Raw genomic sequence first — 16,309 nt, forward strand, 5'->3', positions numbered from 1 at the left:
TATTCCACCGCGCCCCCATGAGACTGCTGAAGAGCTCTGGAGCACTCTGGCACACAATTTGGGAACCACAGACACACTATGACATAGATATCTTTGGGATCCCTGTTATGTCAATGAGGAAACTGAGACCCAGTAAGGTTAAGAAGCTGGTTTGATGAAATGTAGAAATCTGAACACAAGTCATAAGAATCCAGAACCCATGCTGCTGTATCAGGCTCCTCCTGCCCCCTTACTGAATCACTGCCTTTATGTCTAGTCATTATTTCCTCTTTTCATCTGTTTATTCTGCAACTCTCCCCACCCCCTACACACACACACAGGCATATCTGCACACACTCACGCTCATTCATTCCCTGGGCTCAAACCATTCCAACTGGGATGTCCCTCCCTTGAGTCTGCCTTTCCAGAAAGTTCCTGCTTTAGTCCTCAGTCCCAACTTTCACCTCCTGACCACTTGTTCCCACACTCACCTCTCCCTCTTCAAACACTAAGCATCATGTTAATGACATATCTACTAAGCAGCATGTTAATAACATCTGATCTTATGTTGTTCCCTAATTGTTTTATGTGTGTGGATGTGGTTTTCAGAAGACTGAAAGCCGTCCCCAAACAGGGACTGTGTGTTGTCTTGTGTAGGGCACAGAGTAGCCCCAATGCAAATTTGTCAAAATCAGCAAGATGATCAAATGCAGAAATTGATAGCATACCCTAATGCCTGGATGTAGATAGTGGGGACAATATATTTAAGTCATCAGGAATGATAACTAACATCCATGTGGCTTTTATTTGGTCCTCACAAGAGTATAATTATTACACCCCTTTCATGGAAAAAAAAGTTGAGGTTTAGACAGGTTAAGTGACTCTGACCGTCGTTACCCAAACTGTAAATGGAAAAACAGGCCTAAAAGTCCAGAGTGTTGGTCTCCCTCCCAGCCCTGTTTTACGTTTATACAGCAGTGACCTTCAGATAGTACCAATTTTCTGCCCATGTTCTGCAATGGGCAGGATGTCAATTTCAGAGGCAGTGTCTACACTGAAAGGTACCTGTCACCCTTGATACCTGGACTGTCTTCCAAGCCAAGCAGTGAGCCCTGCAGGACATGAGGCTGGGATGGCTGGGGACACTGCTAGAAGCAATCAGGCTCCTTGGTGAGGTCAGTGAGCTTATTGAAAGTTCCAACCCATCTCCCTTTCTTAAGACGGAGTAAACTATAGAGGCTGGGGTTGACGGCTTCTGCGGCCAATGCTGGGTGCTTAAGCAAAAGTCTGTTCTGACCTTAAAAGCATGTCATACAAAATAAAAGCAAGCTGGAAATAGGCATCTATTCCTTCTGAATCATGAGAGCTTTGGTAGAACCAGCAAGGGCAGGGGCTCAGAGGTCAGTCAGCTCCAAGTTTACAGTTGATGCTGTTCTCACTAATGTATGATTTGAGGAAAGTTACTTCACCTCTCCGAGTCTCAGCGTCCTTGTCAGTAAAATGAGGTCATAGGATAGTTGTGAAAATTAAATGGCAAAGCAAATGTAAAGCAAAGGGTGGTGGCTGCCAGGTAACAGCCGCTCAATAAGTGATAGTATCTTATCACAGATGACAAACAGGTGCTGCAGCCAGAAGGCATGGGTGAAATAGGAGTTAGCACCAGCACCACCATTAGAGCAGTGTTATGCCGGGACTGGTGTGAAATCCTTGTAGAGCAATTCAAAACTCTCTAGCCTGGAGTAGTAGCAGAATGAGAAAGGCGGAGGGGAGTAAAAGAAAGGAAAATACAAGATGCCTAAGGCAAAAAATTCACCCAGAGAGACCCTGATGAGAAACAGAAACCAAATAGATGAGGAGCCAATAATTGGTTAGTAGAAGGACAGGGTGCTGAGCTTGAAAAAAAAATAAACAACTTGGACTATTTAAATATACATTTCAAATTGCATCCTCTTCTTCTGCATTGTGTCTTCAGGTACCTTGGAAGATATAAATGTGTCATAGTTACGTAGAAAGCTTTTATTGGGATTAAAAAAAAAAAACAGAACTGAACTTTATGAAGAAAAGAAGGGGAAAAACCAGCAGTAGGGTGGCAGGTTTCTTGCATGATAAAATGGGGTTGAGTCTGAGATGGAAGCATTTACGCCAGGATTCTCTTGTCAGATGCCTGTCTTTCCAGAGATGTAGAAGGCCTGGCTCAGAGGAAATGTACATGGAGGATATCTGGAAATCCTAAAGGACTATTACAAGTGTTAGTTATTATTAACACATATAGTAGCACACCCACCAAATCAGCAATCTGCCTGAATATCGCCCATGTGCCTTTGAGGGGACTGTCAGGATGGAGAGACTCACCGTGGTCGGGATTTCCTGGCTGAGGGGCACACTGTGCGACTGCTCCTGCAAGGATTTATCTGCGCCAACCTCGGAGTAAAAGACCTTGAAAAGATGCAGAAACCCTGGTGAGAGCAGCGCCCATGCTTGTGTAAGATCAAAGGTTGTAATTGCACTCAGTGGCAGCAGGCTCTGAGGTGCGTCGCCTTACATCAAGTGCACTAGTTCTGTAGGAACCACGTGAGACCTACTTGGGTTGGGACGGGAGTGGTGGGGTGGTGTTACAAACTCAGAAGCCTGCGGAGTCCAGGAGGAAGACATATAGTAATGAAGTGAGATGCAGAGGTCTGGATGTGGCTCCTGTTATTTTTCCCAAAATGCATGAGCCTCCCAGGTAATCTTTCATTTTCTCACTTTCAATAAGACATGAGTCCAGAAATATATTTCTCTACTTTTAAGTAACAGTAAGACAGGCTGGGCTCATCCCTGTAATCCCAGCACTTTGGGAGGCTGAGTTGGGTGGATCACAAGGTCAGGAGTTCAAGATTAGCTTGACCAACATGGTGAAACCCAGTCTCTACTAAAAATACAAAAATTAGCTGGGCATGGGGGCAGGCACCTGTAATCCCAGCTACTCAGGGGGCTGAGGCAAGAGAATCACTTGAACCGGGAGGTGGAGGTTGCAGTGAGCCAGGATCATGCCACTGCACTCCAGCCTGGGTGACAGAGCAAGACTTTGTCTCAAAAAAAAAAAAAGAAAGAAAGAAAACAATTGGACAAAGGCCACAATCAACGGCTACTGAAAAGGAGACAGTAGCAGGTGGTGGGATTAGGGTGTTACTGGGGTCTTACATCTCATCTAAAATGAGCAGCTCAATTCCAGCAGGTTTGGTGCCTTATGGGAATGCGGACCGAATGTGGCCAGCTCCCCACATGTCCCAGAGAGTTTACAACTCCAAATATTTATGTGAAATGTCTTGACTTCTCGAAGTTATTCAAAGAAAACATTTTGGTGAAATGAAATCAGCCCAATTTGTAGCCTCTGACAGATAAGAATGCACCCTCTGCTGATTCCTTCACTTTGCCTATCCACCTTCTTACTTTAATTCAGATTTTACATTATTTTGTACTTATTGACAACATTCCACAGTGATTTCCTGTTTCCCATGTTCATGCTTTATTCTCCATATTGGACTATTGGCAATTGAATAGCAAGAACCATGTCCTTTTAGTTTATATTTTCCCACAGCTGGACAGAGAAAGGACTGGATAAATCCTAAATGAGTAATGCAGATGTGATGTGACACTCAGAGCGTTTACAAATACCCTTCAAAGGGGGACATTTATTCTAGCTTATGGAGAGAGAATGGGTCTGTTATTGATAGAGAAGAACAGATATCTAGAAAAAGCAAGGATGAGAAAGACATACAGTCACACAACATACCCACTGAGGAAACTCCCGTGCCCGTGTACTCACAGTGTACCCAAGGATGGGGCTCCCAAGATGCCTTGGCATTTTCCACTGGATGCTGAAAGCCGTACAGTTCAATGCGCCCAGCTTGATGTCAAGAGGTGGCCCTACCTTCCCTGCCCCCAAACAAAATAGATTGTGTTAGCACATCCCACCTTGAGTACACTTACACAAGATTTAAGAGTGCATTCTCTGACAGATGAAAAGCACACTTAAAGATAATTTCAGAAACGAAGTCAATCTCTAATCTACCACACCTGTCTCAGCTGACCTCACCCACTTTGCTATCGCTCCCAACCGGGCATTAGTAGGTAAATCAGCCCAACTATGACCCTCGTTCTCTTGGGTAACTTCTAATAGGTCAGGGACCAGCAAAGAGGATTCAGGGTAGCACAGACCACAGACACTTCTGACTTGCCTCTGAAAGTTTAACATGTACTAAATAATATGACAGACATATTTTTATTTGCTCAATAGCATATATGTTTTATGTATACATTATGTAGATGTGTTTGCTTATACAGTTAGGATATACCCTATGGTGGGACATTTCAAAAATATAGTTATGTATAAAAGAAGTTTAAATTTTTCAAATGTTTCACTATCTATTTATCTTAAGTAACTTCACAGTTATAGATAGTAAGATTTATAATTATAAGATAACATATACAGGTTGCCACCATTTAGAAAATATTAAAAACTTATATCTAATTCTAACATTCAGAAATGAGTCCTATTAGCATTGTGTTATATCCCCTGTTGGTCATGTGCAATTTAAACCAATTGTTTCTCTCTCTCTCTCTCTCTGTGTGTGTGTGTGTGTGTGTGTGTGTGTGTGTCTGTCTGTGTGTCTGTGTGTGTGTTTCTATACAGTTGACATCCCTTATCTGAAATGCTTGGGACCAGAAGTGTTTCAGATTTCAGATTTTATTGGGTTTTAGAATATTCGCAATATACTTAGCTGTTGAGCATCTCAAATCCAAAATGCTACAATGGGCATTTCCCTTGAGCATCATATTGGTGCTTAAAAAGTAGGATTTTGGAGCATTTAGGGTGTCAGAGTTTTGGATTTTGGATGCTCAACTTTGTGTGTGTCTGTGTTTATGTAATTTTTAAATTGTTTTTGTTATATATAGTGATTATGTATATATACATGTATGTTAATAATTGTAAGTCTTAGTATAAATATATAGAGAGAATATATATATAAAGAGAGAGAGAGAGAGTACAAATAGCATATTTACAATCATTAAAATCATTATTTTTAAGGCTGTAAATTTTTCCATATAACACGTTCCATAATAAACAGCATTTGCCATCCCACTATTGTTAAGCAATTTACTTCCAATACTTTGCTATCTTAACTAATGCTCCATGAGGGCAGAGAGTAGGTCTATCTTGTTCGGAGTACAGAAACTAATCATAGTAAGAGCACAATAAATATTCCTTAAGTGAATGAACATTCTGCAACTTGATTTTCCTCTTACTAATATATCGTGGTAAGCTTTCTTTTTAAACATTGCATATAAGTCTCCAGCATATCCTTTAGGATACTTGTAATTCACAGAGATCTAATGTATCTATTTAATGGACTGCTGCTGGGGCTTGTCATCAGTGTGTTTAATAACGGAACCCAAAGTTTTTCTGGTGGATTGAGTAATAGAAACCCTGTGCTGTCAGCAGGAACCATGAGTCCAAGAGTCCCCTCCCCTCTACCCCATATACACTTATGACTGTTACCACTCAGAGATTTAATCCTTAATGATCTCTCTGACTCTGCCATTAAATCTGCTCAAGATTTAATGTCATGGCTCATTGGCTAGACTTAGGCCATGTGGCTTCCTCTTGGCTCAAAGTACAGGCAGGAAAGGAAAAATCAGTCCTTTCTGATTTCTAAACTGGGAAATGACAGGATGTGACACGTTCAGGAAATTGTTCTTCCACCAAGCCCATCCACAGTAAAGAAAGAAACCAGCAGGAGGACAGGATCATAGCAAAGGGTAGTGGGAGGTTGGATAGCCAAAACTCTGCTTTTCAGAGCACGCGTGTACATTAACTATTGCTCCACTGATTGACACTGAAGTTATTTTCAAAATATCACTGTTAAAAATAATGCTGAAAAGAACATCTGAATATGTGCCTTTTTATGCACATGAGCCAGTGTTTCTAGGATGGATACCTATAAAATTTATCAAGAATATACATTTTCATTTTTACTACTGATGACTTATTGCTCTCCTCAAAAGAAGAAATGAATAAATCTTTAGGTGCATTCAATTATTTATTTGGGTAAATTCTTAAAATTCTTAAAGCAAAGTTCTTGTGTCTAAAATGGTTTTTCCACCTTGACACTGTTGACATTGGGGGCTGCCTCCTTTTTGAAGGGGCTGTCCTTTTGCCTCATAGGATGTTGAGCAGCATCCCTGTTCTCTACCCGCTGAATGACAGTAGTATTCTCCAACCCCATGTGAAAACTCAGAACATCTCCACACACTGCCAAATGTTCCCCAAGGGGCAAAATTGTTCCCCATTGAGAAGCATTGATTTAAGAGAATGAATGTTTTAAAGATTTCTAATAAATATCATCAAACTTACATTTAGAAAATTAACTAATTTAGAAGTTTATAATGGTGTATGAGATGTATAAGTAACAGTATAAAGTAACACAGCCCCACCAGGTCTTACTACTGCCACTTTTTAAAGAACTTTTGCTCAGAGAATGAAAAAATATATATAAAAAAGCCACAGGCCAGGAGAAAATATTTGCAAAAGAAATATCTGATAAAGGTCTGTTATCCAAAATAGACAAATGCTATGGACAAAACATGTGTGTCCTTCCAAAATTCATACGTTAAACCCTAATTCCCAATATAATAGTATTTGGAGATGTGGCCTTTGGGAGGTGATTAGGTCTTGAGGGTAGAGCCCTCATGAATAGGATTAGTTACCTTGTGAAATAATACCCTAGAGAGCTTCCCCTCCCCTTCTGCTATGTGAAGACACAGCAAGAAGACAGCTCTCTGTGAACCAGGAAATGAACCTTCACCAGACACAAAATCTGTTGGTGCCTTGGTCTTAGACTTGTCTGCTTCCAGAACTGTGAAAAATAAATTTCTGTTGTTTATAAGCCACCCAATGTATAGTATTTTGTTATAGCAGCTGAACAAACTAGGATAATGCAGAACTCTTAAAACTCAACAGGCCAGGTGCTCATGCCTGTAATCTCAGCACTTTGGGAGGCTGAGGCAGGTGTGTCACTTGAGGTCAGAAGTTTGAGATGAGTCTGGCCAACATGGCAAAACCCTGTCTCTACTAAAAATACAAAAATTAGCTGGGCATGGTGGCGGGCACCTGTAATCTCAGCTACTTGGGAGGCTGAGGCAGGAGAATCGCTTGAACTCAGGAGGCGGAGGTTGCAATGAGCCAAGAACACGCCATTACACTCTAGCTTGAGCAACAAGAGTGAAACTCCGTCTCAAAAACAACAACAGCAATAACAACAAAACCTCAACAATAAAAATAAACAACCTGAGTGAAAAATAGGCCAAAAGATTTCATTACAAAGACATCAAAAGCAATTTCAACAAAAGCAAAAATTGATGAATGAAATCTAATTAAACTTAAGAGCATCTGCACAGCAAAAGAAACTCTCAGCAGAGTAGACAGACAATCCACAGAATGGGAGGAAATATTTGCAAACCACGCATCTGACAAAAGTCTAATATCTACAATCTATAAGGAACTTAAACAAATTCACAAGAGTAAAACAACTCCATTAAAAAGTGGGCAAAGAACATGAACAGACATCTTAAAAGAAGGCATACATGTGGCCAACAAGCATATGAAGAAAAGCTCAACATCACTGATCATTAGAAAAATGCAAATCGAAACCATGATGAGATACTAACTCACACCAGTCAGAATGGCGATTACTAAAAAGTCAAAAAAATAACAGATGCTGGCAAGATTGTGGAGAAAAGGGAACTTTTATGCACTGTTGGAAGGAGTATAAATTAGCTTGTGGAAAGCAGTATGGCAATTCCTCAAAGAGCAAAAAGCAGAACTACCATTCAACCCAGCAATCCCATTACTGGGTATGTACCCAGAGGAATACAAAGCATTCTACCATAAAGACAAATGCATTCAAATGTTCATTGAAGCACTGTTTGCAATAGCAAAGACATGGAATCAACCTACATGCCCATCAATGACAGAATGGATAAAGAAAATGTGGTACATATGCACCATGGAATATAATGCAGCCATAGAAAGAATGAGATCATGTCTTTTGTGGGAACATGAATGGAGCTGGAGGCTATCATCCTTAGCAAACTAATGCAGGAACAGAAAACCAGCTACCCCATGTTCTCACTTGTAAGTGACAGCTGAATAATAAGAACTTAAGAACACAAGGAAATAACAGACACTGGGGTCTACTTGATGTGGGAGGGTGGGTAGAGGGAGAGGAACAGAAAATATAACTTTTCTGGGTACTGGGCTTAATACCTGCATGAGGGAATAATATGTACAACCAAATCCTGTAATACGTATTTACCTATGTAACAAACCTTCACATATACCCCAAAACTAAAATAAAAATTAAAAAAAGAAAACAAACCAAAAATAGAAAAATGGACCAAGACCTTAGCAGACACCTCACCAAAAAAGATACAATGATGGCAAGTAAGCATATAAAAATATGCTCCACATCATATGTCATCAGGGAAATGCAAATCATAACACCAATGAGATACCATGCCAATATACATATTAGAATGGCCAAAATCCAGAACACTGACATGAAATTTTGGCAAGGATGTGGAGCAACAGGACTCTCATTCATCACTGGTGGGAATGCAAAATGGGACAACCCCTTTGGAAGGCAGTTTGGCAGTTTCATACAAAACCAAACATAATACCACTCACATGTGCACTCTGTGGTATTTACCTAAAGGAGTCAAAAACTTACATGCACACAAAAACCTGCACATGGATATTTATAGCAGCTTTATTCAGAACTGTCAAAACATGGAAGTAAACAAGAAGTTCTTTAGGAGGTGAATGGATAAATAAATTGTGGTACTTCCAGACAGTGGAGTATTATTCAGTGCTAAAAAGAAATAAGCTATCAAGCCATGCAATAGACATCAAAGAAACTTCAGTGGGTATTCCTAAGTGAAAGAAGCCAATCTGAAGAGGCTACATACACACTGTATGATTCCAACTCTATGACATTCTGGAAAAGGCAACAGTAAAAAGACCAGTGGTTGCCAGGCATTACGGGAGAGGAAACGATGAATAGGCAGAGCTCAGAGGGTTCCTAGGGCAGTGAAACTATTCTATATGATACCATAATGGTGGATACATGTCATTATGCATGTGTTTAAACGCATAGACTGTACAACACAAACAGTGAACCCTAATGTAAACTATGGCCTTTGGATGACAATGATGTGTCAATGTAGGTTCACTAACAAATGTGAGACTCTGGTAGGGAATGCTGATAAGGGGGAAGGCTATGCATGCATGGAGATGGGGGTATATGGAAAGTCTCTCTACCTTCCTCTCACATTTACTATGAATTTGAAACTCTAAAAAGTCTTTTAAAACCTTGGCAAATTTGATCAGAAAAAAGGTTAATTATTTTAGCACCTTTTTTATGGCTATTTTTCTTCCCATTTTCAAGTATTTTGCACATATTTAATATGAATTTTAGGTTTTTTTCTCATTGATTTATAAGTACCCTTAATATGTGTAATATCTGAATTATTCACCTATATTTTCTCCAGGTAGTTTTATGTTTGCTTCCCCCTGTGTAATTATCCAGTGCTAGCCATATTTATTGCTAAGTGAAGAGGTCTACTCTAACATAGCCTTAACGGTGGCTGAAAAGTGGGGAGAAAGATAATGGGAATGATTTATCAGTCCCTTCTAGAACCATAAAATAACCAGTGAGCACAGCCTCATCCATAGTCTTAGGAGCATTTCTTGCTTCCTTTGTTCTGGGAAAAATTGCAAGTGATCAAGGCAGGCTCCTTGGGTCACTAAGAGAGAAACCAGCTCTTGTGTCCCTTGTGTATCTGCAATGGTTCAGTGCAGAAAATAGAAATACTCTAGGTATTTTAAACAGGAAGGTGGCTATGGAAATTGGTAGAAAGACTGGAGAAATTAATTTAGGAGTCTCCCATGGCTCTATTAGAGAGAGAGAGAGAATGAAAATGAGAGAATGCTATAGCAGTGATTCAGAACCAAGAAGCCTCTGCCTTCACCCTCATTACTGGTATTACTGTTGCCACAACTGCTTCCAGACACCCATAAGACTGGCGATGGGCCCTGGAATAATGATTCTCATGTTGTGACGGCCTTGCTTCCTGGAGAAATAGCAGCACGAAAATGGCCTCCACTCCACTCCTGCCTTCCCTACTTCCCAAGAGTACATTCAACTGGTGGGACCTAATTGACATTCAGAATATTGGCTACAAGATAGTCTGGGAAATGTCGTTTTTATTTTCCCAGGCTTTGAATTATAGTCATAGCATTTAGAAGGAGAGTAAAATAAAACAGTCACCTAGAAGGTGAACAAGCCAATCTAAGGTATTCATGACCTCTTGGCATCCATAAAAAGAATGAATTGTAATGTGCTATCCTCTTTACCTACATATTACTTAGGAAAGTATTTAAATCAGGCCCTGCTGAGACCTGGTTAGGGATGACTCTTATTTTATTGGCATTTTCACCCATTTATTTGCTCTTTCACACACCTAACACATATTGAGCACACTATACGAACCAGGCACTGCCAGTCTCTACTTTAATAATGAAGAGAAACACAGGGACACAAATTAGCAGAATATTAAGTTTGGGAGTGAGAATTAGGGTTGGGAAGTTGGAGCACTTTAGTGGCATACAGCAAGGACATACCAGACCCTGTGCAACAGACCCATAGGAACGAGGCAGACAAAGTGGGGATGGGAAAAGAGTCCCGAGCAGAGAAAGCAGCTTATACTCTTCCCCGAAGAGTTGGGGGAAGAGCCAGGAATATAAAACTACTGAAACTCCACAGCTGGGTGAATGTGGGTAGTGAAAGAGAGAAAGAAAGTAGAAATTAGGTGGCTCCAAGGATTCTGGCTTGGACAACACAGAGGAAGAGGATGCCAGCTACTCAGCTGGAAGCGACTCAGCTTGACCATCTATGAAGTTGGAGATGTGGTCACCAGCAGCTGGTGAGTGAGAGAGAGGTAGCCAAGTCAGACATTTGGACCAAATACCAAACATAATCCAGATGAGTCAGTTAAATACCCGATCACAAATTATAGAAAATAATTGAATTTTAAAATCAGACTTTTAAAATTTATTTAATTATTTATTTATTTAGTTTTGAGACAGGGTCTCCCTCTGTCACCCAGGTTGGAGTGCAGTGGTGTGATCTCAGCTCACTGCAGCTTCCACCTCCCAGGCTAAGCTGATCCTCTCACCTCAGCCAACTGAGTAGCTGGGACTACAGTCACATGCCACCACATCTATCTAATTACTTGCTATTTATTTATTCACTTGTAGAAACAGGTTCTCATTATGTTACCCAGGCTGGTCTCGAACTCCTGGGCTCAAGCAATCCTCCTGCCCTGGTCTCCAAAAGTGTGGGATTACAGCATGAGCCACTGCACCCAACCTTAAAACCAGACTTTGAGGAAGAACCTTTCTAAGCTTAAATGAGACTAAAAATAAATGAATTTTTAAAAAATAATGGAATCTACAACATAGAACTTTTATTATTCTCTTTGAAAATTACAAAAGAAAAATTTCAGACAGTAGATGAGGGGTAAATAATTGCAGCAAAATGAGAGGCCAAGGGATATCTTTATTATAAAACTCATGCATATTAATAAGAAAATTCAAACCCTAATAAATAAAATATGAAGAGACAATTTGCAAAAAAAAAAAAAGAAGTATAGCTCATAGACACACATGGGGAAATATTCAAATTAGCTAGTTACTAAAGAAATATACATTTCAAAAATTGAGATGTTTTCACCTATCAAATTAACCAAAATATTAAACTGAGAGTAATGAATGCTGACAGGGAATATGAATGCGGTACTCTCAAAAAATTGCTCGTGGCAGGATAAATGAGTATTTGGACACTGTGGAAGACAATTTGGCGCCAATATGCAGCGATATCCAGGGCCATAAATCCGTTCTTATCCTTGGGCCTCCAGAAGTCTGATTATAGTCAGCCATAAGGAAGGAAACTTGAAAGAAGAGAAGGCTACTAATAGGGTTTGGATCTGTGTCCCCACATGTTGAAGTGTACTCCCCAGTGTTAGAGGAGGGGGCTGGTGGAAGGTGACTAGATCACGGGGAAGGATTTCTCCCTTGTCGTTCTCCTGATATTGAGCGAGTTCTCATGAGATCTGGTTCTTTAAAAGTGTGAGGCACTTCCCCTTTTGTTCCTCCCGCCCTGGCCATGTATAAGACATTGCCTGCTTCCCCTTCACCTTCTACCATGATTGAAATTCCTGAGGCCATGCTTCTTGTACAGCTACAGAATCATGAGCCAATTAAACTTCTCTTCTTTCTAAATTGCCCAGTTTCAGGTGTTTCTTTATAGCAGTGCGAGAACGGACTAATACAACTACCCAATGCAGATGCTCTTCATAGTACTGCATGTGATACGGAAAAACCGTAAGCAATCTAAATATTTACAAACAGGGCAATAGTTAGACCAAGCATAGTGTATCACCTGAATCTACTGATATATACACATTAAACACAAGATGTTTTTATGGTATCTTGAATTGGACCCTGGAGCAGAAAGAGAACATTTGTGGGAAAACCAGTAAAATTAAATAAAGTCTGTGGTTCAGTTGATAGTACTCTACCATCACTAGTTAGTACTATCACTGATTCATTGTTTAGATTTGACAAATGTGCCATGGTTTTGTAAGGTGTTCACATGAGGAGAAACTGGTAAAAGGTGTCTAGACGTTCTCTCCAGTGAATACGCAGCTCGTCTATAAATCTAAATTTATTACAAAATAAAAAGTTTATTTTAAAAAAGAGGCTTGTATGACACTGTGGCAAAACTATGATGTAGCATTAAACAGAAAGGTGTACTCAATTGCCACCAATACTATTATTACAGTTATTTAATATATTCATTTGAAAAATAACTTGAAGGCAAGACAAGAAGCTAATTGATACATTAGGGTGGCTGAGATGAAGGATAATTTTTCTCCCATGTTCTTCTATTTGGCAAGCTTTCCAGAATATTATATTGTTTTCCCAATTTTAAAAGTTCTCTTTCAAAAATTTGTACATCCAAAGATCAAATGACATATGGGTGCGGGTATAACCCTGTTCCTTGTTTACTAAAGAAAATCCACAAAATAGCATTGCTTCATGAAGTTTGCACCACTTGGGTTGCAGCAAATGGTGCTGTCTCATGTTTGCAGCCTGTTTCTCTGCATTTCAGGGTAAGGCTAAAACTAGTTTGTGATCAATGATGCAGATCTTTTAGCTCTCAGTAACAAAAGGTAATATATCCGCGTAAAATGCCTTTAACAGCTGGGCACAGTGGCTCACGTCTATAATCCCAACACTTTGGGAGGCTGAGGCAGGTGGATCACCTGAGGTCAGGGGTTCGAAACCAGCCTGGCCAACATGACGAAACCCCATCTCTACTAAAAATACAAAATTAGCCGGGCATGGTGGCTCATGCCTGTAATACCAGCTACTTGAGAGGCTGAGGCAAGAGAATCACTTGAACCTGGGAGGCAGAGGTTGCAGTGAGCCAAGGTCAAGCCATTGTACTCCAGCCTGGGCTACAGAGTGAAACACTGTCTCAAAAAATATATTTATACATATACCTTTATCAATGGACACAGCAAAATGAAGGTGCCCAATAAGGAGGCTGTTAGTGTTGTGAACAAGGCCACAGGGAATTGTCGGCAGACGTGAACAAAGCGCTGTCAATGAGGACCTGATTATGAAGAGCACAGAACCAGCGGCTGCCTTGCTCCTCTCTACTTCAGTGGCTGCTCATCATCTAGAATAGGATTGTTCAAAATGTGTTGCTCTTTATGTCCTGGATTCTCAAGGACAGTTTGGATTCTAAATGATGTCTCACCATTATGTCTGCTTGGGTTCCCCATCATAGCAGTGGAAGCTAGAGGGGGACCACCACTGGCCATCACGGGCAGGTGGGACAGGTCTTACAGTGTCTGGGAGGGGGAGACAGACTGAGACCAGGGCTGTGGCAACATGTCCTCATGAAGGTTCTGAGCCAGAGCTGTGGGAAGCCTGGTACTCCCAGCGAGCGGTCTTTGCACACACTCACCTGTCCCCACAAACTGATTGGAAGAGTTTTTTTTTCTCTTTCTCAAATTAATATTTATAATATTTATACAAATAAACCTAATATATACATAAATATAACATTTATATAATTCTATATTAATTTTCAGATTTTTTTAAAAGAAAATAAAGCTAAATAAAATACAGCTGAAATTCCATATTGCATCTGTTTCCTCTTCTTTCCTCTCTTCCAGAGATAACAACCATTCTGATGTCACTGGATTTTATCCTCATGGAGTATGTACTTTTATCTGCATGTTTCTTTATTTTTCCTGGAAGAAGCTGACTGCTCATCAGCAAAGAGATGGATAAACTGTGTTTTACCCAGACAGTGTGCCGGTATCTTTACCACTTGAACATGTATTTCTTTAAAGAGAGAAAGATCTATTTGAGGAGAGAGACAGAGGGAGGTGCAAGCCTTTATAAATCTTAAAACACTGCTAAAACCTTAGCCCAATTCTGATCTTTGCCTCACTGCTGGCATAGAAATCATCTTTCCTTGGTTTCTAAATCTGTTGCCACTTGTCCGTTCATATTTTGGTTTCTCAAATGTTATTGCTGCCATCTTTGTCTCTTTCCTTTGTTCTGCTGGCTACTACTCCTCCTCTTAGTTTTACAAGCATTTTAGTGGGGAGTTAGAGGACCAGTAGTGTTTGTTCACCGTGTTTGCCAGAGGTAGTAGAGGAAGGCATTATTCCTGCTTTACAGATGAAGAAACTGAGGTCTAGAGTCTGTTGAATGAGGATTTATCAGTGGAACAGTGAGGAAGCAGGTGGAGAAGTTCTTCCTCTCCCCTCCCCTTCATGTTGATGTTCCTGGTGATTATGCCTGGCCTCCCTGCTCAGCCTCCCTGTTCTCAGCTCCCACTATACCTTCTTCCCTGCCAGTCACTGCTACATATGTGATGTGGCTCTTGAACCCATTTCTCCAGCCCAGCCCTTCCCTTCAGAGGAGCAGACCTATATACCCAACTGCCTAGTGGACCCAGATGACACTGGGCCTCTCAAATTCCACATAAACGAACTGAATTCATAATCTTTCTTTTTTAACTGAGCCCCTCCTATAACCCTGGTAGATGACATCACCATCCACCATGGCTTCCAGAAATCTGCAGGTCACCTCAGCATCAAATTGGTCACACTGTCTCCATCCTCTCTTCTTCAGGGAAGCCTCAGAATCCTGCTCAACCATGGGCCTGGAGCAGCACTATTAGTCATTCAGAGCTGTGCATACAGCGGAACCCACTGCCATCCCCGGATCCTAAGGGATACGCTTTCCCTCTGCACAGCTTCCGCAGCCTCTTTTGGAGAATGTATGCTTGTAAATAAAACTTATTTTACCTGTAAAGCAGTTGAGTGCAGCACAAAGATTGGGGCCCCTGGATTGGAACCTCTAAAACTTGTGTGGAGAAGGGCTTATAAATGACAGATGGAAGGAAGTACCAGAGGTCTTCTCAAGCAACATTTGCATTTTGAGCACAGCATTTTTCTATTTGTGTGTTTGTTTGAAATGTCCTTAAGGGCAGGGCAGGACCAAGTCCAGGCCCATCTGAAGCTGTATTTGCAGAGCAAGCAGATTGATTATATAGAAATAGTATGATTTTTGGGGTATGTGTGGAGGGGGGCAGGCTAAAGGGAGGACCAAGTACCAGTGGGAGCACCCATGGGCTAGAGATAAGTTCTAAAATCAGAAAGGTGGTGAACCCAGAAAGGCCAGAGAAACCATCAGGCAAAGTCATGCCGCATGGTCTGGTACCACCATTAGAGACACAGAGATGTTAGGATATAGTCCCACCTGCGACGAGCAGATCAAAGTAATTCTCCAAATCTCTTCCAACAACCAGGGAGAAACACAAGAGGGAAACCAGGCTTTCCTCACATCTCTACAACGTCTGAATCATCAGGGAAAGCTTTGGCCTGGGCAAGTAAAGCTTTCTTTTCTTTTTTTTTTTTTTTGAGACTCATTCTGTCACTCATGCTGGAGTAGTGGCATGATTTCAGCTCACTGCAACCTCCGCCTCCTGGGTTCAAGCAATTCTCCTGCCTCAGCCTCCAGAGTAGCTGGGATTACAGGTGCCCACCACCTGTAATTAGATTAACTTTTATATTTTTAGTAGAGACAACATTTCACCATGTTGGCCAGGCTGGTCTCAAATTCCTGACCTCAAGTGGTCCG

At 40.9% G+C, this 16,309-nt stretch overlaps 1 protein-coding gene across 6 annotated transcripts in view; it reads right to left on the reverse strand.

Moving 5' to 3' along the window:
- Positions 1 to 16,309, reverse strand: part of EGFLAM (EGF like, fibronectin type III and laminin G domains) — a 231,329-nt gene that overhangs the window by 137,190 nt on the left and 77,830 nt on the right. For 4 of the 6 annotated variants that reach the window (XM_078365554.1, XM_078365553.1, XM_035291649.3 and 1 more), the window contains 2 exons: positions 3,788 to 3,897; positions 2,332 to 2,415 (listed from right to left, as the gene is read on the reverse strand). The exons of the other annotated variants lie outside the window; for them this stretch is intronic. In XM_078365554.1, the coding sequence (XP_078221680.1) occupies positions 2,332 to 2,415; positions 3,788 to 3,897 (194 nt within the window). The remainder of the gene's footprint in view (positions 1 to 2,331; positions 2,416 to 3,787; positions 3,898 to 16,309) is intronic. 6 annotated transcript variants of the gene reach the window in all.

Source organism: Callithrix jacchus, chromosome 2 (genome assembly GCF_049354715.1).
Source record: "Callithrix jacchus isolate 240 chromosome 2, calJac240_pri, whole genome shotgun sequence".
Lineage (NCBI taxonomy): Eukaryota > Metazoa > Chordata > Mammalia > Primates > Cebidae > Callithrix > Callithrix jacchus.